The sequence below is a fragment of the Poromitra crassiceps genome (assembly GCF_964638095.1).
Source record: "Poromitra crassiceps genome assembly, chromosome: 13".
Classification (NCBI taxonomy): domain Eukaryota; kingdom Metazoa; phylum Chordata; class Actinopteri; order Beryciformes; family Melamphaidae; genus Poromitra; species Poromitra crassiceps.
Window position 1 is genome coordinate 601881 of NC_139644.1, and position 23355 is coordinate 625235.

General features: G+C 45.4%; 1 protein-coding gene across 1 annotated transcript in view; it reads left to right on the forward strand.

The window, feature by feature from the left end:
• The window catches only part of LOC310787696 (multidrug resistance-associated protein 1-like), a gene marked incomplete at its 5' end in the record, with an annotated part of 140878 nt that overhangs the window by 87423 nt on the left and 30100 nt on the right, over positions 1 to 23355 (forward strand). The window contains 4 exons of the mRNA XM_083649179.1: positions 2080 to 2131; positions 7370 to 7499; positions 11843 to 12050; positions 17562 to 17872. Of these exons, the coding sequence (XP_083505305.1) occupies positions 2080 to 2131; positions 7370 to 7499; positions 11843 to 12050; positions 17562 to 17872 (701 nt within the window). The remainder of the gene's footprint in view (positions 1 to 2079; positions 2132 to 7369; positions 7500 to 11842; positions 12051 to 17561; positions 17873 to 23355) is intronic.

Consider the following 23355-nt stretch of genomic DNA (forward strand, 5'->3'; position numbering starts at 1 on the left):
AGGAGAGGACTGTAACCTAACATAACATAACATAACATAACATAACATAACTTTATTGTCACTTCATGGTACAAGTATCACGAGCGAAATTCTGCTTGGTTCGCTCTCAGAGTCGGAGGGCAAAACCAGGTCGCCATTGAACAGCGCCAGCAATTTGGATTGGACAAAGCATTTAAATGAAATAACTCAGAATTCACATTATTACTAATTAGAAGAGTAATAAAGGCACACTTCAATATTATACAATACAAATACATTTGTTGTAAATGTACAGATTACCAGCAAAGACAACCCACCCTCGACACCAAGGAGGCTGCCATTACAGCGCCGGTTTGGTTCGTGGGAGGGAAGGGGGGGTGGGGGGGTACAAAAGCAAAAGCGGGGGGAAGTTGCTGAAGGCGGGGGGTGGGGTTTAGGGGAGGGGGGCGGGAGAGGGGTTGGGGGAGTGCGTGCATGACCATGTGTGTTGGCCTATGAGTCCTTAGGGTCCATGAGTGTGTGTGTGTGTAGGTCTGAGCCTCCTCCGGCTGAACACAGCGTTGCTGCGGAGAACCTAACGTTAGTCTGACTGACTGTGACAGAGGAGAAGACTGCAACCTAATGTTAGTCTGACTGACTGTGAGAGAGGAGAGGACTGTAACCTAACGTTAGTCTGACTGTGAGAGAGGAGAGTACTGTCACTGTAACCTAACGTTAGTCTGGCTGACTGTGACAGAGGAGAGGACTGCAACCTAACGTTAGTCTGACTGACTGTGAGAGAGGAGAGGACTGTAACCTAACGTTAGTCTGACTGTGAGAGAGGAGAGTACTGTCACTGTAACCTAACATTAGTCTGACTGACTGTGACAGAGGAGAGGACTGTAACCTAACGTTAGTCGGGCTGACGCTTCAGAGCTTTTGAGATAGTTCATCGCGTTGCCGTCCACCGCCATTGATTCCTCAAAATACGCTATAATCCTGCCTGTAGTTACGTTCGGCCATTTACACATATTATCTTCCCATGTGTCCACTGTCAACGGGTGTGGGATAGACACTCTTTCATTAGATAGGGGGAGATTCGCAGAATGATCCCAAGTTTGCATTTTTTCGGCGGTCGCTATGGCTACTACGGTAGTACGTTACGCTTCTCCGTATTCACAAACACTGGAACCGACCGACACGATCGCGGCCGAGTCCGGAAGCAAACCGGAAGTGCCCAGGAAACTTGTCTATAAGATCAGAGCAAACCGGAGGAACCTGTACCAATTTATCACCGGTTTTCCATCCCCATCCCTACCTCACCGCTCCTCAAGTCCTATTTGAAGAGACACCTCTAACCTGTGAGACATAGTCTCTGTTTTTATAATAAAAATAATAATCGGCTAATATTTTTCTAATGAGGGAACATGCTACATACAATGTCATGTCTTTTAGAAGACCGTATTGTCCAAGGCACCTTGTCCAAGGCACCAGTAGGCCAAAGTCCCTGTGTTGTTAAAGAGTTCTAAGACAAGGAAAATTAGTGTTTGAACTTGGCGAACACAGCCAGCATGTGTTTGCATGTCAGCTTCTCTTAGTAAGGCAATCTCAAACACTCACATCATGCTACTGCTGTCTGAGCTTCCATTCTACTTTGCAATAGGCAAGTAAGGAGAGAGATTCAATCTATCATTTGGCAATTATTTCCTCTGAGCAGGAGAAGTATGGCTTATTGGTTGGTAAATAAGTCGAGGCAGATTGATTAAATTTGCTCAAAGAGTGGATTGGGTTGAGAAGCAAACCAACCTGCTTGCGGAGTCCCAAATTCTTGGCTACTATGTCAAAGTAGTTTCCTAGAGCTTCCTATGATTGTGGTTATGGTTATGTTCTGTGGTTTGGCATATGTTATATGCGTGTGGTGTTCAGCATAAAAACAAAAAAACGAAACGTACATTTGAATATGATGTTACAATGCTTGACACTTGGCGAGTGGAAATGAGCATGTCTTGTCTGAAAACAGTCTTAGCAGGCTCTTGGAGCCTGGTAGAATGTCATTGATCTTGTGTCTATTCTCTATTAAGCACTGCGCTGACTTCAACTTTTTCGTCTCCTCGTGTTTAGACTCAATGCCAAAGAAAGGTCTAGACAATGGCAGTCCAGCTGCTCTTATTGGGTGAGTGAAACGATGCATGGATGATTCAGTTAAAATACGATTTCAATTCTCTATTTGTTTGACTACAAATTGCCAAATGATAATTAACATGGCAGCCAGGTATTCTTTTGTCCAAAACGGGTGAATTGTGTAATTGTGTATTTTCGTAAAATATTCAAAATTAGGGATGCACCGATATGAAAATTTTGGCAGATACCGATAACAGATATTAACATTGCTGTTATCTTGCCAGTATAAGGTTAGAGGTGTCCGTGTCACATTTGCTCCTTTTCTCCCTCTCCCTTTCTCCCCCTCTCTGTGTTTGTGATGACAGTATCAGTTTGGCTAAGCAGCGCTACAAACGCCAGCTGCTAGCCTGCTAGCCAGGTTGCTAGCTGACAAGAGCGTCTCGAGAAACTTCTAACATTACATTGCATGGTGAAACGCTGTGTTTACGGCGCATTGTGACAACAAAACATGTGCAGCCGAGCTGAGTAGCTGCTGCAGCTGCAACCTATAGCGAGGAGACTCCACTGTGTCAGGTTAACATAAGTTAGCTAGGAGCGGGACAGGAAGTTGGGCTGTTTTGCCTTCAAAATAAAGCATAGCTGCATCACTTTTGAGAAAAGATTTAGGCTGTGCAGACAGAGACACATACATTTTTAGATAAGTATAATAATATAAAAGTCTAATAGTATAAACAGACCATCCAATCTCAGAAAATAATTCAATTATGTATATTGTATTATGCTATAACCCTAACTCAAGGTTATGGCAATAACCCTGGTTCCTTAAAAGGTGTGGAGGACCTCGCAAGTGGGGATATCTTACCCCTGAAAGATACTAGAAGACAATGATCTCTACACCATTGTGAACACAGTGGGGTGAGCAAAGAGGCGTGCTCTCTGTGCCTGGCAAGGGGCGGTGCCCCTATGTAGACCTCTTCTCCATCCGCCCTGGTCAAGAAGGGTAGTCTGGCGAGGTCCTCCTTGCCTTTTATAGAACCAGGGTTATAGCCATAACCTTGAGTTCTATCCAAAGGCTTGTCTGACCTTGCAAATGGGGATATGCATCTCTCCCACATTGCCCAGACTCTCTCATCAACCCACCCGTGAGAGGGTGACTGGTTCCTTACCGGGGTCCCAAGACCGCCTGCACCATGCATGGGGCTGAGACATCCAGTCTGTAGCAATGTCCAGCTCGCCGCCCTGCAATGTCCTGGGGAGACACTCCTCTGAAGAGGGCCCAGGATGAAGACATCCCACAAGTAGATTCCGCACAGAGAAGCCCGTATAACTCAAGCTGATAGCCTCCACAATCCAATGTGTGAGGCATCGCTTTGGGATGGGCCTGCCCAGACTAGGATTAACCCTGAGCCCCTTAGTCCTGTCCATATATGTGCGAAGAGCACGGGCAGGGCAAAGACACTGAGCCTGCTGGTTTCCAGCAAAGGCTTCCAGAGAGACCAGCTGTGGCCTTGTGGTTTGAGTGTCCACCCTGAGACTGGGAGGTTGTGAGTAGGGCTGGGTATCGTTCAAAATTTTTCGATATCGATACCGTTTCGATACTTGGATTTCGATACCGGTTCCTGAACGATACTTTTTTCGATACCAATTTTTAGAAAAATCCATTTTAACAAAAATAAAACAGCATTACACATTGGAATTATTTTACAAATCTTTAGTTTTCCCCCCATCTTAAGTTTTACAGCAGAAAAAAATAAAACCTACTGTATTTAACATAACTTTAAGTTCTCTAAACGTATTGCCGTCCCTACAAAAAATATTGGAAGTACTACAAAGGAAAGAAATGTAAAACAAATAAATCAGTGGAATAGTTTTCAGTGCAAAACAGAGAGTTGCAAATCAGGGTTTAATGCTCACTGATGCAACAGAACTCTATTCTTGTCCAAACTGATGAGATGGATCCACTTCATGCATGGAAGACTAGTTGAGCATTGACTAGCCTATCAATATAGCCAATGGCACAAAGTGAATCCCATTTATATTCAACAAACTATCATGACATCAGCGTTTGTTAACGAGTTGCTAAAAATACATAATGGGCGATAACGTTTGCACATAACGTTAACGCTAATTAATTAAACATTAACGCTAGTGTTGCAGATCAGTGTTTAATGCTCACTGCTGCAACAGAACGTCATTCTTGTCAAATCTGACGAGACAGCTCCACTTGACGCATTCACTGACTAGCCAATCAATATAAATGAATCGCATTTACATTCAACAAACTATCATGACATCAGCGTTTGTTAACGAGTTGCTAAAAATACACAATGCCCGCTTGCGCATAACGTTACGGCGGCAATTAATTAAACGATCTGCTAGCTACAACTCACAGCCAGATGCATGGATTTGTCAGACTGAGGGATCTGATAACCGCTAACTTGCGGTAAGCTGACCCACCTCTCAATTATTTCTCTTATCTGTGGAAACCAGTCCGTGTTGTTTCTGTTTCTTTTCCTGCTTTTCATCATCTTCGCCATATGGTACTCCAGGATAGGAGTAGCTTGAGTGGCTAACTTCTTGTATACTATATCCGCACCGCACGCCTGGCTCACAGTCACAACAAACACACCGGCTAAAGTGGGCGTAACGTTTCCTGCATGCCTCTACATGACAGCCAATCACCAGCCGTATTAGAGCGCGGCGTGCAAGCATGTCGCATGCTTATAGGCTCAATGACGCTGTTTTGTTTTGGTATCGAAAATTGGTATCGATTGACAAGGGAGGCTTCGATACCCCTTAGTATCGATGTTTCCATTTCGGTGCCAAGTAAGTATCGAAACTCGATACCCAGCCCTAGTTGTGAGTTTGATCTCCGGCCGAGTCATACCAAAGACTATGAAAATGGGACCCATTTGCCTCCCTGCTTGGCACTCAGCATCAAAAGGGTTGGAATTGGGGGGTTAGATCACCGTATGATTCCCGAGCGCGGCGCTGTTGCTGCTCACCGCTCCCCCAGGGGATGGGTCAAATGCGGAGAAAAAACTTCACACACTCAGGTGTGTGACAATCAGTGGGACTTTACCTTTACCTTTAGAGTGATAGGGGAGCAAAAGCCCATAACCTTAGGCATAAAGGCCGGGTTAGGGGTCATAATCTCCCTTCCACCCCCAGGGGCAAACTGGGTGCATGAGGGATGGACAGAGAGTGTGTGAAGGTCACTGATTCTCTTGGCCGAGGCCAAAGCAAGCAACAGCACTGTCTTGAAGGACAGGTGCTTCAGGCTCGCCTCCTGAAATGGTTCAAAGGGTGGCCCTTCCAGCCCCCTTAGAACCGTAGCCAAATCCCAAGAAGGGACCTGGGAACAGGGCCCCCTTCATAAAGGCGCAGACTAGCTTATTCTGGCTCACAGCCTCACTTCCAAGACCGAAGTGGCCAGCCGACAAGGCCGCCAGGTACCCCTTTAATGTGGAAAAGGCTCTACCCCATCAATTAGGTCCTGGAGAAAAGTCACAATGACCTTCTCAGACCTTCTCTACGGCACCAGTCTTGGAACAACTTCCACTTCAGACCATATAGGGACCTGGTGGAGGGAGCCCTACGGTTCCAAACAGTGGCGAGCACCCTGCGAGCGAGTCTCCAAGCTGGGGCGCAGCAGCTGGTAAATCTCCGATTGCTGGCCAAAGTGGCGCTACCTGGATGAGCATGTGCCCGTGATCCCTCACCCTGGCTAGGAGGGATGGTTGGCTTGGTGGTTCAGTAGGAGAGAATGAATGTCCGCACACCGGTTAAGCTCCCATAATTTAATAATTGAAATAGCGCAACGTTTCGACCCCACACGGGTCTTCTTCAGGCAATCAATCAACAAGGCACAGACAGGAAAAAGGCAGTTAATATAGCTGTTCAGGTGATTAGTTAATGGTAAACACCTGCCCATCAGCTGATCCGGCCTGTACAACAATTTTTTTTATAAAATTGGTTTAAAACCCCAAGAAAGGGGCATAGGCTACATTCAACATATCATGGCTTGGTGGTTCAGCCACTGGGGACGAGGGGCTGCCAGGGCGGGGGGCCTGGCAGTTGTCGGGGGGCTGCAGCCTGGGCAAAAGTGATCTGGAGACAGTGGCCTTGGTTGAGAAAGGCTTATCCCAGGCCTCCTTTAGCATGCTGCCGAATTTGGGTGCCAGTGGGACCCCCTGCTTTCTCTGATCTACCTGGTCTCTCCTGCATAAACACATGCGGGACTCGGGCACCTTTTCCGTGGGTTTCATTTCCGCCATTATCGTGAGTACAGTACAGTGTCGCTCGTTCTGAGTAAACTATCGATAAGGACAGGTTTACTCTGGTTTTGTTTTTTTTTACTCTGAGAAAAACCCCACTCCAACTCTAGAAGGTGTGGATACCCTCGCTGAGTTGGTCCTAAAAGTTTTCCGCTAGGCAGGGCAGATCGCTTTGAACCCTCCGGTGGTCAGGAAGACACTGCGGAGGAAAAACACTCTGTCGTGAGAAAGTAGGTGTAGTAGGGCTGAAACTCACAGTAGTGCCCGCCAGGGTCAATGAAGCCTCCTAAAGACAGTTTAACTACGTTAGAGCATGGAGCAGCGATAAATCGTGTCTTCTCGGATCAAAAAGAGAGATCAATCTGAAGTGGCACACCCTCTGCCTTGGCATATACATTATAGGGGCACCGCCCCCTGCCAGGCACAGAGGGCACGCCTCTTTGCTCACCCTACTGTGTTCACAATGGTGTAGAGATCATTGTCTTCTGGCATCCTGCAGGGGAAATATATCCCCATTTGCGATAGCCTTTGGATAGAACATATTGTTCTGTAACTGTTATGGAGTGCTCTTATTTTGGAAGTCCGGGAAAGGGAGTGGACACTCGCTCGCTCTGTCTTTCTCTCTCTGGCCTGACACAGTAAACACATGGCAGCATGACAACTTGAAGCGGTCTCTGTGTCCTTATTTCACTATTAAATATAAAATATAATGAACCTCACAAGCATGGTTACAATACTTAGTTAAGTACTGTTAACTATTAAAAAAAAATGGAAATCAGAATCGGCCAAGAAAATTGCAATCGGTGCATCTCTAGTTTTTTAAAATGTCATTGGTGTTGTACTTGGTAGATTCCTAAGTCATAATCTTTATGCTTCTGCCAAGTTTGGTATTGATAAGTCATCCAGAGCTGACATTAGTGGGGAAAAGGGGACATATAAGACACCTACTTCTTCAACCATATTTCTCGTGTTTTTTTTTGTTTTTTTTTAATGTGTCCATGACTATGCAGCAGTCAGGAAGTCCAGAACAGCAGTGGCGTGGTCCAACACTCTCATGGCGAGAAGGGGGAGGTGTTCGGCAAGAAGGCCAAGAACACTGAGGCTGGCAAGCTGACGGAGGCTGACAAAGCGAACACTGGACGGGTAGGTGGAGCCTACTCATGCATCTCTAAGTTGGTCATGATGAGTGTCCGTCCGTCCGAGTGTCCCTCCTACTCCTTGTGTAATCCATATACGTTATTCCAGACCGGCTCAAATAAATACATGCAGCCATTGAATTCATCGTCCATAATCTCGAGATCGGATATTATCAGCCAGCATGATCGGCTGCTCTGAGCTCTGGAATCTGCCCTGCAAGGCAGATTTCAGAGCTCAGAGCAGCCGATCTGTAGCATGCTTCTCTGCTACACCGCTGGGTGATAATATCTGATCTCAAGATTATGGACGATGAATTCAATATCGGGAGTATTTATTTGAGCTGGTCTGGAATAACAGATATGGATTACACAAGTGGGAGGGTGAGGAGCTGCTATCTATGTGACGGACACTTGGCTGTCGGCAGCACGGGGGTTCGTTACATAGCTAATTTATGTTATAGATATTATATAACAACCATAATGAATATGTTGTTTACAGTGTGTACTACGTATGCCCGCTTTATGCCCGTTTTGGCCAGTTCAAGGACTCTACTCAGATCTGAATATCTTCTAGGGGGCTCAGAATGAAACCAAAGTTATTTGTGTGAGTAAAACATAATTTGTTAAGCTGGAAATAAGGTCCGGGGTGTAAGAAACTGGAATTCTCCTTTAACTGAGCTAGCAGACTCTATAACCGCACAGGTTCCGGCGTAGACCCCGCCCAGCCAGAATTGTAAACCGGATACACAGGATACGTGCCATATTTTTATCGTTCCCCCGTTGAAACACAAGTTGTGTAGGATAAGCAGTCGCCACGAACAGGTGGCGATACCATATTGCATCAGTTTTTTGTTTTATGTACTATGTAACTTTGTAACGTTAGTCACCTCATGTTATCAGGTTCTAGCTAGCTAACGTTAGCTACACGGAAGATTTTTTTGGCGCACATGTATCCGGTAAACGGGTACCTGTTCCTTGGTTTACGCCTCCAGGTCCAGAAGCGGTGGAAGTGGCTCCAGACTAGCTGCGGGCGGGCATATCGGGAGAATAACAGTGATAGGTCCTCTGACAGATCAGGTCGTTAAGCTTATTATGTCCAAGGAGTCTATTTAATGAGCAACTTTCAATATCCGTCTGATCGACTTTATGGATCACAGAGGCAACATACAGGTAACACAAGGCTTTCTTACCTTTGGTTCCAGTTTTTTGTAAAGCAATTCCCATGTTGTGAAGTAGCCTAATTAAGTCCGTTCTGAAAGCGTGTTGACTGGACACCGGCATGTGAAACAGCTGCAGTCTGCTTTTAATGACGTTATCGGCGTCAATAAGTCAAGTTTATTTTTTTATTATTATAATTTTTTTGGTTTACTTGGTTTCTGCTTTTAAAAGTTTGACTGTCTGGTTATGTCATGTTCAGGAGAGCAGAGCTTGTCTCAGGCGCGGTGGGTGACGCGAGGCGCACAGCTGCTCGAGTGACTACTCGCTACAGAGTTGCAATATAGGCTATAGTATATATAGGCTATAGTATATTTAAGCAATATAGCATGAGAGCCAGTGTGTTGTGGCAAATATATCCCGCTGATCAGCTGTTATCCCACGAGGCCGCAGGTCAAGTGGGATAACTGCTGAGCAGCGGGATATATGCCACAACACACGCAGCTCGAGTGCTATATTGCTTTTATAAAACGGTTTCCAAGTATGATAATATAATAATAATAGTAATACTATAAGTCGACTGCCATGGCATTCTGGTAGAGTCAGTTGAAACACTACTGTAAGGCGGGACCGCAAGAACGTGCGGGTGATTTGATTGGATCGTTCTGGAGACTGAAGTTGACATTGGCCAATCCTGGCGCTTGCTGAGAAGCTGAGAGCTTTCTGGAAAGCCCGACACCAACTAATGTTACGGGGTTAAATGCGGGGTTAACAGCCTTTTTTTTGCAAAGAAGACATTAGCCCGCGTCTATTCTTGTACAAAACATAATTTTCTGCGAAGTATTAGTAAAGTTATAAGCGAAGACCGATTCACAAGGATCTGACAGCTGTCTCCGCCATTTGTTTTTTCTACATTGTCATTTGAGGTAACCAAAGCCTTTTAGTAAGAGAGTTGCCATGGCAACTCATAACCCATGGCCATGGGTTATTGGAGTGGGTTACTGGATTTATACAATAGCTGTGAACCAATCAGATTGCTTGATTTGAGAGAGCCGTTTTATAAATATATATATACTGTATATATATATATACATATGTATATATATATATATATCATATATATATATATATATATATATATATATATATATATATATATATAGGCTATAGTAGATAGATATATATATAGATATAGATATAGGCTATAGTAGAAGCACAGTCTGAATACTATAACGTTAGTTGTTTTTCATAAAGGAATTCACAACGGGGCCGGTTGCACCAACTGGTCTTAACTATGCCTGGTCGTAACTCCTACGTCGGTCTTAGTTAAGACCATGGACCTATCGTGCGTTCCTTTATCGCAAAATAACTGGGATGTGGAGGCTAAATGACATCACATCCGTTTTGTTAGCGTTCCATTTGCAAAAAACTTGAGCTGGGAAGTTCACTGTTGATTGGTCAGATCCAGTCGCTAGCCATTGTTAGCCATTGTTAGCAATAACAATTGACAACATGGCATTTCGCGGCATTTTCCGCATACAAACACTGCAGCCTCATGTCCACACAGATAGAAGTTAGGCAGTGCTGTGTGTACAGCTGATTTAATGAGACACAAACAAAACAGAAGTGCTAAACAATATTACTACGATTACTACTACTGTTGTTGCGTGGCGCAGCCATCTTGGATTTTTGAGGTTGGGGCTGCTGAGACTCCTACGAGTTTGGAATGGGAAATACCAGCTCTGATGACGTCACCGCCCAGCTCATGACCTTTGAAGTCGTAAGATTACCAGTCCCCAGTTATAAAGGAATGCACGATTACGCCTGTTGCACCAACACGGCTTATGTCTGGTCTTAACTATGCTGGTCGTAGCAATGCGCGTCCATGTGAATTGCCAGGGAATGCACCCTGATTGGATGATGTTGCAAAAAATGTGCCTCGCGACCTGCTTGGAGCACTGTGCCACTACGCTCTCTCAGCCACTACTGTAAAACACCCTCCCTCCTCCCATCCTCCCTCGCTCCGGGGGAAAAATGGCGGCTATTGAGCAGACAGAGTCAGTCTGAATGAAATTGAATGTAACGTTCCCAATTCTATGTATTAACTTCTAAAAAACTAACGGCAACATTTTGGAAAGCGGGTTAGGTTAACTAGTTAGTTATAATCTAACGTTGTGCTTTCAAAGACGGCGAACTGGCGGTGTTACGACGATGACGGTCAAAAAGGTCTCCGCGGAGATCTCTGTTACAGGCAGGCGCTACGCCTCCTCCTGACCAGGCGTAGGAGTTACGCCTGGTCTTAGTGAAAATAAGGCTTAAGTCGTCTTGGTGCAACCGGCGTAGCTGTTAGGTCGTAAAGTTACGACCAACTTAGCTTAAGACCAGTGTAAGACCAGTTGGTGCAACCGGCCCAGGTGATTTTACCTCAGTCCTCCTGTAATTTTTTTATGATTGAGCTGCGATTCCCGTCTTACCCTTTTAAACTGACATAGATTTGGGGTTGATACTACCTACACTGGCGTAACGAAAGGAGTAACAAAACAACACTCCATTCCGTCCCTGTGACTTTTCCACAGGAGGCGAGGCGTAATAATCCCACAACAATCACAGCTTTCACAGGCTGTGAAAAAAGGGGCTAGTGTTCTGGGAGTACATGACCCTCTCCTCCCCCTCTCTCTCCAGGTGAAGCTGTCAGTGTTCTAGGACTACATGACCCTCTCCTCCCCCCTCTCTCTCCAGGTGAAGCTGTCAGTGTTCTGGGAGTACATGACCCTCTCCTCCCCCCTCTCTCTCCAGGTGAAGCTGTCACTGTTCTGGGAGTACATGACCCTCTCCTCCCCCCTCTCTCTCCAGGTGAAGCTGTCAGTGTTCTGGGAGTACATGACCCTCTCCTCCCCCCTCTCTCTCCAGGTGAAGCTGTCACTGTTCTGGGAGTACATGGCCCTCTCCTCCCCCCTCTCTCTCCAGGTGAAGCTGTCACTGTTCTGGGAGTACATGACCCTCTCCTCCCCCCTCTCTCTCCAGGTGAAGCTGTCAGTGTTCTGGGAGTACATGACCCTCTCTTCCCCCCTCTCTCCCCAGGTGAAGCTGTCACTGTTCTGGGAGTACATGACCCTCTCTTCCCCCCTCTCTCCCCAGGTGAAGCTGTCACTGTTCTGGGAGTACATGACCCTCTCTTCCCCCCTCTCTCCCCAGGTGAAGCTGTCAGTGTACTGGGAGTACATGAAGGCGATTGGAGTGGTGTTATCATGCTTCAGTCTGCTGCTGTTCGTGGCCCATCACTCTGCCTCCCTCTTCTCCAACTACTGGCTGAGCTTATGGACCGACGACCCCGTCATCAACGGCACCCAGCCTAACAGGCAGATGAGACTCGCGGTGTACGGCGCGCTGGGCCTGTCACAGGGTGAGGAGGGACTTGAGGGTGGAAGTTGGAGGGTTAACTATGCACTGAAAGTGGACATATCACTTTTGGCTCATTTCCACCGCATGGTAATGCATAGGACGGATCGGCTCAACTCGGCTTTACTCGTCTCGACCATGAGACAATCTCTGCTTCCACCACAAGCTGAAATCCATTGGTTGTATGTTGAATAGACCCTTCTCACGGGGGCCATTTTGTGTCGAGAAGCCAGGGTAAACACAGGTGCAAGCAAAACACTAATGAGGGTTTCCAACTTCCAATCATGGAAGTTGGAAACCCTCATTAGTGTTTTGCTTGCACCTGTGTTTACCCTGGCTTCTCGACACAAAATGGCCCCCGTGAGAAGGGTCTATTCAGGAGAGGACGTGACTTTAGCCGGCGTGACTTTGGTGCTGTAGTCAGTAGTCACAGCGACCATACCAGGAAGCAGGCTATAAAAAGAACGGGCCATACTGTACATGTTTGTAACATTCAAATTAAATCCCTACACGGACCTTTTAAACCGGTTATGAAATACTGCTGCCTCTATATGACCTACATGAGCAAATGAGACCATCGGCTAGTAGATTCGATATTTCTTTGTTGTATTTACATGTCTGCGCTGCACACCGCATAATAGGGAGAAGCCGGCTGCCTGTCCAGTCACCAGGAAAACCCGTGGCTCCGCCTCCGGCCTTGCTCTCTCAAAACAATTGAACACAACCATCATGTTGAGGCTGAGCAAGGAGATCGATTTTATTTCACCAGAGCTGAAGGCAGCAAGACAAAAGATGGCTGGAAATAACAGGAGAGCAACAGCGCTGGAAGTGGGGAGCTGCCGGGGCCGCAGCCCCCCCTGGTGGCGGCCTCAGCCCCTGCACCTTCCTGACGCAGCCCCCCCAGCTCCCCCCAGCCCTGCATTTTCACTTGGCGAAACTCCCGTGATCTCCCGTCTGCCGCTGTGCTATTCTAACAGCTTTAAAGTTGACGACTACAGACTATCGATTTCAGCACCACGGACAGCGTCACTGCCAAAGCCACTTTATTTGTGATATATTTGGTGTTTTTGGAAACAGCACCGAGGACAGCGCAACAAAGCTTTGAATCAATGTATGAGAGAGTGTGTGTGAGATCACAGCGCGTGCAGCTCCACCATACACTCGGACAAGCTGAGCCTAGGGCTCCATAGAGAAGCATTAGAAATCGGGATTCTCCTCTGGTTTTATGGTGTTTCATACAGTTATAAGTAGAAAAAAATGGTCAAACGATGTGCATGGGGGTAAATGCAACATTACGAGGTATCGTGGGAGGCCAGGCAATGGATAACATTAAACTAGTAAACGTAGATCCACTCACATCCACAATGATGCTGCTGTTTGGACGTTAAATCTGCAATCGTGGTGACAGCTAGATGAGTCTTCTCCTTCATTTGTCTTCCATGATCCAAAGGTATCATGAAATCATCATGGTATTCAGAAAGTCGGCAAAAGAAAATGCTGAATTATGCGAGTTTCCAGCCATTACCTTATGCACGTAATGGAGTTGGTGAAGAGGAGGCGCATTGATTGATGTCGCCAGTCAAACCCTAAAACGAGGGAATTAATCTCGTTCCCCAAATAAATGTGAGGTAGTCTAAAGAGAAAAGATCCAGGAGGAAAACATGATGTTAAAAGCTGTAAGCTATGCCTCTGCTGATCTGCTGCTACACCACCACCCATGCGTGCGTGCCGTGGTCTCGCTATAGAAAACATCTACACTATTTAAAGTTTCTTGATTATACAGAGGTACATGGCTTCTGTTAAGCCCTCTGGGACATGCTTGTGAATTAGGGCTATACAAATAAACTTGACTTGACTACATGAAATAGATTACCAGGCGCCACTCTTCAATTCGGCATATAGGCTATTGGCTATATAATCCACGGAGAGGTTACTCTAAGTGAATGTCAATTCTGGATGTGAGTCGCCTAGGGGTGTCACAATATATCGTCCCACGAAATTTCGCGATAGTAAAACGTCACGATATGTATCGTTGAGATGAAATCTCATATCGTGGAAAAAAAAAAAAAAAAAAAATTTTTTTTTTTTTTTTTTTTTTTTTTCAAAAATAGACAAAGAAACGTCTTTGTTTGTTGAAGTTCAATGTGTGGAAAGTAGTTCAGTTGAACAAGTCTCTGAAGAGACACATGAGAAGTTATACAGGAGAGAAACCATTCAATTGAGTTTCTGGCAAAACTGTTTACTTGACAGGAAAAATTGAAGATGCATAAAAAATAGACTAAGAAAAGTCTTGTTGTTTGAGTTTGAAGAAAAACTGAAGATGCGATTATAATGAGAATTTATACTGCTGAGAAACCTTTTAGTTCAAAGTAAATCTAAGTGACGGTGTAACTCATTCTATTTCAAGATAAGCCTTATCTCCAATCTCATGTTTTTTCTAGTTGTTATTGTAATAACAATTTCCCACAACAGCATGTTTTGTATTTGTGCATTTCAAATAAAATACTACTTTTCCAGTCATATATTGTCATTATTCAAGTTTAAAAAAATATTGTTAAAATCGTATCGTATCGTATCGTTATCGTGAACCCAGTATCGTGATACGTATCGTATCGTGAACTGAGTGTATCGTGACACCCCTAGAGTCGCCTGTTATCCCCACCCGCTGTCTTCCTCCGTTAAAACGTTTGATTAAAGATTCGCTAAAGCCATTTCCAGGCATGCACGTATCGCATTTCTTTTTATCGATAGCTTTAAATGTTGTACATTGCCCTCCATGGCATAGTGAAGTACTTTCTGATGGCTTCTAGACGATATCAGGCCTCAGAAAAAGTTGTGAAGAGCGTCTTGGGATATAACAGACAATGTGCAATTAAGTGCCAACCTACTTCACGCAGCATGCTCACACAAGGCACGTGCGCGTGCACGCACCTTGCACGCGCTTCGCGCGCCGCGCAGGTCGGGGAATATGCTTCAGCCCCCCTTGTGGGAGATAGCTTCCCGCGCGCCTGCAGGAGAGTTTGGGAAATAACGTGACAAATAAAGACGGGTTTGTCCATCCAGTTCTTCTTCTCCTTAAATAACGTTACACACACGAGAGGGTAAGCACCACTAAACTGGTATCCAGAGACACAGTAAACACCATTCTGCCTGACCAATCAGTCATCTGCAGTTTTTTCACGTCACCGTATGTCAGATCGGCAATACATCATTTTGTAGGCGCCACATGTTCCCGCCCCCTTTTAGGTTCAAAACACAAGCCTCTCCCCGTTGACTTCAATGTAAAATAGCACAACAACAAAAATATATAGAAAAATAACAGAATATATCTTGTTTATTAATTACCCCAAAACACCATGACATGACAATATTACAACTCGCCTGGCCATAGAATGGGCAAGATACATCGGAGATATTACTTTGACCCATCTAAAATCATGTAACTCATGACCGGTCTCTTACTAGTCTCGCTGGCCAGCCTCCTCTCATCTCACGGAAGGGAGAGGAGGCTGGCCAGCGAGGCTAGTCTCTGACCTACTCACCACCACGGTGTCCACCTGTTGCTAATTCTCTTCTGTTATTTCCATCAGTCTTTTGTGTTGCCTTCAGCTCTGGTGAAATAAAATCGATCTCCTTGCTCAGCCTTAACATGACGGTTTTCAATTGTTTTAAGAGAGAAAAAGTCCACTGCACGGGAACCCCATGTAGTTGTGTGTAACGTCGGCTCCGCTAGGCCGGAGGCGGGGGTTTAGTGAAGCCGTGGTCTTGCCTGGTGAGAGGCTGCCGGGGTAGTGGCTTCCCTTCTCCCCATAGCGTAACTCCCGTCCCCCGCGCAGCGCAAGCCGGGGTGGTTTCTTCCCTTCTCCCTGTAGCGTGCATGCATGCATGTAGGCTAAATAACAACAAATTGATATCCATTCTCCTGGCCGATGGTCTCATTGCCCATGTAGGTCATAGAGGCAACATGATTTCCTAACCAGTTTAAAAGCTCCGTGTATGGATTTAATTTTAACGTTATACGTTATAGCCTACTTGGGCTATGGTATGGGAGGAGGGCAGATCTGCGGTCGCTATGATGACCAGCCAGGGCTGTAATGTAAATATGTGACATGAGTCACATGATTTTAGATGGGTCAAAGTAATATTTCCGATGTATTTTGCCCATTCTATGGCCAGGCGAGTTGTATATATATTGTCATGTCATGGTGTTTTGGGGTCATTAATAAACAAGATTGATTCTGTTATTTTTCTAGAATTTTCTGGGATAGTGCTATTTTACATTGAAGTCAACGTGGAGAGGTTTGTGCTTTCACCCTAAAAGGGGGCAGGGCCTAATTGCAGATCTGATGTATGGTACCTGGTCCACAGCCCTGGAACCTCGACAGAGGTGCTACTAGAAATAGAACGACCCAACACGGGTTTTCCCGCATTTTGACCGGTGGAAAGCTGCAAAAATACCAGCGGTGGAAATTGGCCATTTGTGCGACTTGAACTGAAAAGTATCCCTTTTCAAACGCCCGAAGATTTTGGCTGTCATTAGGGATTCAAGCCCCATAGAAGCTGAAAGCCTGTTGTTTTTGTGCTGGTTTATTATTGTCGTTCTCATTCTTCCGCATTGGTGCAAATTACTGCGAGTTACTTGTTACAATGCACAGACATCAAATTTGGCCCTGTGACAGTTATTGGTAACCATTACTAGCTCCAGAAATATTTTTCCAACCGGCCTGATGGGGCACTATAATTAAAATTAAAAATGTTGAAAGGCCACACCCCTCACAAAACTCCAGCTTACTGTGCTCTACAAATTAGCCTCCTGGACCATAAAAGTCTGCCATGATGGATTTTTGCTAATTTGCATAATGTGAAAAACCGTAATGTGACTGTGTAGTGTGTGGATTTTGACGTTCTCAACACCACATTTTGCATACAGCTTTGGGGGACTGGGATAAATGAGCAAGATCGGTCGAAAAACATGGCCGCCATCAACCAAAATACATTCGCAAAGGGCGGGGCTTAGCAAATGTTGCCCATAACTCCAATCATCACAAAACTTTGTGAACATTTTCAGATATCATCAATGACCATGCATACCACATTTTGTGTGATTCAACAAAAAGGCAGCGCCGCAAACTCCGAAAATGGGCTTGGCCTAACACAACAATTGTGCAATGATGGCAAAACTGTGCAGATATATCAACCTCAACACTAAGCCATGCATATCAGCTACGCTACCTTTAGAAGCAGATGACCATACCACCGAGCAATAATCCAGATGACACAGAACCAATGAACAAGCAATTTGGCGAAACAATAATGCCATTGCCACTTGGGGCTATATTTTTGTGATTGGAATTGCAATATTGTCCAGATAAAAGAAAAGTGCAGCTGAGTTCAGGCATCTGATGACGGCTTTTTAACAATAATCCACTTGCACCTGATCTTGGGGCTGATTGTAGCACTGCCCTCTCAACTCCTGGAATGTAATAATGCACCAATCCCTTTTCTCCTCTGGCAGGCGTGGCCGTCTTGTGCTACTCCATCTCAGTGTCCATCGGGGGCATCCTGGCCTCCCGCTACCTCCACCAGACCATGCTGTACGACATCCTGCGCTCACCCATGTCCTTCTTCGAGCGCACGCCCAGCGGCAACCTGGTCAACCGCTTCGCCAAGGAGACGGACACTATTGACTCGGTCATCCCCTCCATCATCAAGATGTTCATGGGCTCCCTGTTAAACGTGCTGGGCTCTTGCGCAATCATCCTGGTTGCCACGCCGCTGGTGGCCATCATCATCCCTCCACTCGGTCTGCTCTACTTCTTTGTTCAGGTTAGTCAAAACAAAGAAAGCACTGTACTCTTAGCACTTAGCCTGGGAACCTGACCAATCTGCCAGCTCATGTCCTGTTTGCTCTGACAGATGCATCTGGCTCTCCTCCCATTCAAACAGATTGATCCCAATCATAAGCATTTTGATACAATGACAACAGAGGATTGCCGTGAGGCATTTTTGATTGATTGATTGATAGATATCTTTATTGATTCAATAAATGCAGAATTGTGCAAGACAATACAACAAAACAACATTGATCAAAAGGAGTAAAACACAATAAAGCCCGAGGGCTTGTTTCCATTGTGGTCCTTTGTATGGGACAAGTGGAGTGAGTGTATGTGTGCATGTGTGAGCGCGGGCAACATAAACAACAAATACATTAAACAACACTACTCAACATCAATCATTCCTTTGATTCAAACGTGCTACCAAACATACCAACAATGACGAGAGACTGATCCTTGCAGTTTGTGACGTCCCTGAAATATATATATATTTTTTTTTAAAGAGCAGACTACCAAGTACTCCCCCTTAAACAGTTATCAGGACATCTTTCACATGGCATAGCATTGGCGCAAGACTGTGTATCGTCACACACACGTATAGTTTTTAAGTTTAAGCTAGGCTATAAAGTTCCGTCTATGCTAACTTTATTTCCATGGTTACTACGCAAAGTGCGGCTGGTGTTTACTCGCGGAGCGCTTGTCTGCCTGCTCATTGGTAACGCGTATCTATTTTGTTTGTGATGGGGTTTTTCACTATAGTTCTTGGATGACTATGTTTTGTGTTATTGTCTGTCCTGTTTTAAAACATCAGGGACCATGTTGGAAATAAGTGTTTACACTAGGGATGTTCATCAATTATCGAAAATCGATAATTGATCGTTAAGGATTGGAATCGATCCTGTGGCATTTGGATCGATTTTGTTATTATAAAAAAATAAAAAATAAACTTTTTTTTTTTTTTTTTTTTTTTTTGGACTAGGTTTGGGTGGAATTCGTTCCTCCTCGCCCCACTCCATTGCACAGCCAACTAACGTGAGGTGGAGCTTCATATAGTCTCTAGTTTTCTGGCTGGGCACGGGCCTTTGTGCCAACAAAACTGTTTTAAACATGGGGAATTCACACCGGCATGCGCCGGGGACAGCAGTGTTGGAGAGGAGACACATTGAAATAAAGAGTTAATTGAGGAGAACACGTTGTCTTTCGTATTTTCTGCCATAGGCATTCATTTAGTAAAAAAAATATATATATATATTGAAAATTTTCTAAGTATTAATATGATCGATAATCGATAATTGATCGTTAATTTTGACCGATTATCGATTTGGGAAAATTTTCAAAATGAACATCCCTAGTTTACACTTTTACATGCTATATGCTATAATACATGTTGTAAATAAATTGCATTAATAAAGTCAATCAATCAATCAATCAATGCCCACCTGGAAATCCTACCTGAACCGAGAGTTTTCAGGCACCTGGGACGGGGGGTTGCGCGGCTGGTGTGATCCCATTGCAAGATAATCTCTAGTTTTCAATAATTTAGAATATTGCGATATTTGTCGCGATATTTTTTACAATATCAAATATATGTATATATCACCCTCACCTATCCTATAACCCCGGAGGGTCGTTGGGGCACCACAGACGATCTGTCGACAAGCTCTCTCCATCTCTCTCTCTCCTCGGCAGCTCTCACTGTTTCACCGAGTTTTAATTGAGTCGATTCTTGGATGTTATCCTCCCATCTTTTCTTTTGTCTCCCCTGTTTCCTGCCTCCTTGCACAGTGCCTTGCAGGATGGTCTTTGCAAGGCCTGATGATCTGGTGATGTGTCCATAGTAACCACCTCAGTTTTCTCGCTTTTTCACAACGGTAAGCAGGTCATCGTGAGGACCGATGTCCGATGGCTTGGCTGATCCTTTGCCGGACTTCCATGTTTGTAATGTGCTGGGTGTAGGAGATGCCCAAGAGTCTTCTGTAGCATCTCATTTCCAAACTCTGTATTCTTTGCTGTAGTTCTGCTGTGAGGGTCCATGAGTCGCATGCGTATAGGAATATTGAGATGACAAGTGAGTGCAGTAGTCTCACTTTTGATCCCAGGCTGATGTTTCTATGTTTCTGTCCTTCCATATGGGCTTGAGTTGTGTCAGGGCAGCAGTTGTTTGTGCTATCCTGGCAAGGACTTCCTTCTTGGAACCTTCGTCGGACACGATCGCTCCAAGGTATTTGAAGCTGGACACACAGTCAAGTGCTCGTCCATTGACTTTGATGTCAGACATGATGCAATTGTTGTTAGTCATCAGCTTTGGTTTTTCTGTGCCGATTTCCATTCCGTAGGCTCGGGAGGTGGTGTCAAGCCTTTTGACTAGGCTCTAGTTCTTTTACTCCTGCTAGCCCGTCAATGTCGTCGGCAAAGCGGAGGTTGGTGATTGTTCTGCCTCCTATGCTGACAGTTCCCTCATGGTCTTCCAGGGCGTCCGCCATGATGCGCTCCAAGAAGATGTTGAAGAGGAGAGGTGAGAGGAGGCATCGTTGGCGCACGCCGATTGTTGTCCTGAACCAGTCTCCAAAGGCTCCGTTGTGGAGGACTGCACTGGTGGCCTTGTCGTACAGGTTTTGGATAATTCTGACAAGGTTGGGGCTGATGTTATTTCCTCATAGTTGCCCACAGAGCAGCGTGTCACACTCAAGCAAAGGCTTTCTTGAAGTCCACAAACACATGGTACAGGGGTTGTTGATGCTGTAGGTGTTTCTTGCAGATGATTCTCAGGTTGAATATTTGTTCTGTGGTGCTTCGTCCTGTCCTAAAACCGGACTGTTCTTCAGCTATGATTTGTTCTGCTTGAGGTTTTAACCTATTCTTTATTAATCTTCCACCTCACTATCCAGATAGGTGGATCTTGGAGCATAGGCCTGAATGATGGTGATGTTAAATGGGGTTGCTCTCAAACGGATGGTGATGAGTCTACTGGAGACTGGCTGGCAACCCATGACCGTGCCCAGAATGTCTTTGTGAACAAAGAAACCCACACCATGTGCGTGTTTGTTCTCTTTGCCGCTGAAGTAGTTTGTGGCTTTTGTCGGTTGATGTTTCACCGATTCAAAAAACACAGGATAATAAGATGTAAATATCCCTTGTGCAAGCACTTACTAGAGAGTCTTTTGATAGTATCTGCAACACTGAAGTGGCTAATGATGGAATTTGACACAGAGGGGCGAGGGTTAAAAGAGTCATTGGAGTCATCAGGTGATAACCCCCCTTCACCGGCGTTTCGACGACAAAACCACTACACCTCTAGAGGGCTCGTCGGCAACACCTGGCGTCCCAGGTGTGCCCTCCTCTGCTTTCAACCCTCCCCTCTGTGTCGTCTCCCACAGTTTATCAGCAGCACCGGGCAACAGCTTCCGTGCCAACTCCAACTCCTCCATGACAGTGGTATTGATGCACTGCAAACTTTGGTTTACATCCCGTTGCTGTGCTTCACTCGACTGATCCTTGCCTTCGCAGATGTATGACAGTCAGAAGGGTATAGTCAACGCGAGGCCTCTGTCCCTCCTCCCTCCAACACGGAAGCCTGTGGGCAACAGCCTCCGTGCCCGAGTCAGACTCCTCCATGACACAATTCTCCCTCAAACACCGAAGCTTGTGGCCCGCCGCTGCGATTCCTGTGGTGCTCTCTTGCACTGTGCTCGTGTTGCTCATAGTCGTTTCCGGTCCAAAGTCTATTACCGCGATATCAGCCGATGAGTCCTCTTCCGCCCCCACTCTCGCAGACTCCGGGGGTATTCTCTTATATTTACTTTTCGTAGCTAAAGCGGGTGTTTCCAACGTGCTGAAAAGCCTGGGAAACTACAGCCATGGGAAGCTAACCCATGCCTGTCCCGGTGGGGTCTGTTCCCTCCTGTCAGCTGTCTCTCCATGCCGCCACAAGGACTTTCCCCTGTCGTCAGCTGACCTTTCTCAGCAGTCACTGGACAAATCCAGAACATCAGACGAAGCTTTTCCAACGTAGTTCGCTGATACCCAGGATGTTCCAATGGTATTGCTCCATTTCATGGGCTAGCTCTTCGAGTTTTCCATCAGTTGTTAGTACGGGTGGGCGATATGACGATCTTAGATCGTTCACGATCAGAATGGCTCCACGATCTGCCTTTCCAGACAGATCGTTAGAATCGCGCTACATGCAGTGCACATTCTATCAGTTGCATTTCTATGTGTGAAAGACGCTTCCCAAGTTTTCCTCCCCTCCCCCTTTTCACTTTGCAAAGTGCAGCAGCATGACAACACGGAGCGGAGGGGTAGTTGGTTTCACACACACACACACACACACACACACACACACACACACACTTAACCAGGGCATGCTTTGACAAGGACCTCCTGTCATCCCAGGGACGTTAAAAATAGCGTTAATTAATTTGGGGACGGTAGCCTAAACACACGCTCTGCTCGTTATAATGAACAGCGTTAAAAATGACATGCCACACACACACGCACACTAAACAGACATGCGGGCACTGGCAGAGAGACAAACAGGCAGATAGAGCAGAACTAAATGGAATAGTTTGAGTTTAATTTGCTTCAGTCAGACTTGGCAGTTATTTTAAATGCGAGGACGCATATTTGCTCCTAATCTGCCCACATCCTGCTGCCTCGTATTCTCAGGAGAGTGCGTTTCTGCTCCACCTTATTTTCTTCCCCCCCCCGCCTGTCTCTCACTGCTTAAAGCTCAACGCTGTGTGTGTGTGTGTGTGTGTGTGTGTGTGTGTTGAGCCGCATGTCTCTGCTCTGTCCCCACGCTCTGTCTGTCGGTCTCTCTCTCCATTAAATTAGCAAATTGACAAATGACAATCACGCAACTCAATCGCAGATAGCCAATATATTCGTCCCTTCGCCCAAACCTACTGTATAAATAACAGTGAACCAAGAGATAGATGGATAAATAGATAGATAGATAGATAGATAGATAGATAGATAGATAGATAGATAGATAGTGTTTGCATGCTTGTGAACATTATTTTTTAGCACATGAATTATTGGAAACTCAGCGTAAATTAATGACATGAAAATATTTATAAAACAAATTGTATTTTAAATTTTCATGAGCTTTCTAGGTTTCTCATGGCCGTACGAACCCTGAAATTAGTTTGGTTGTACTTGTACTGTTCAGTAACTTGCAAAATAGTCTTAAAAACCAATATGAAAAAGAATTGTGATAAGATCGTGGATCGTGATCCTGCCTGAAAAAATCGTGATATGATATTTTTGCCATATCGCCCACCCCTAGTTGTTAGTGTTCTGATGTTCCAGGTTCCCACAACTATGTTCCCTCTAGTGCGGAGTTTCCCAGTAGTACACTTTACACCTCCATCCTGGTGACCGACGGTAGGCGCGGTCCTTGGTAACCCGGGCGACGACCGAGCCGGTATGGGTAGAGTTGGGGTTTTCGTCATGTGGTGTCTTGGGCAAATAAAC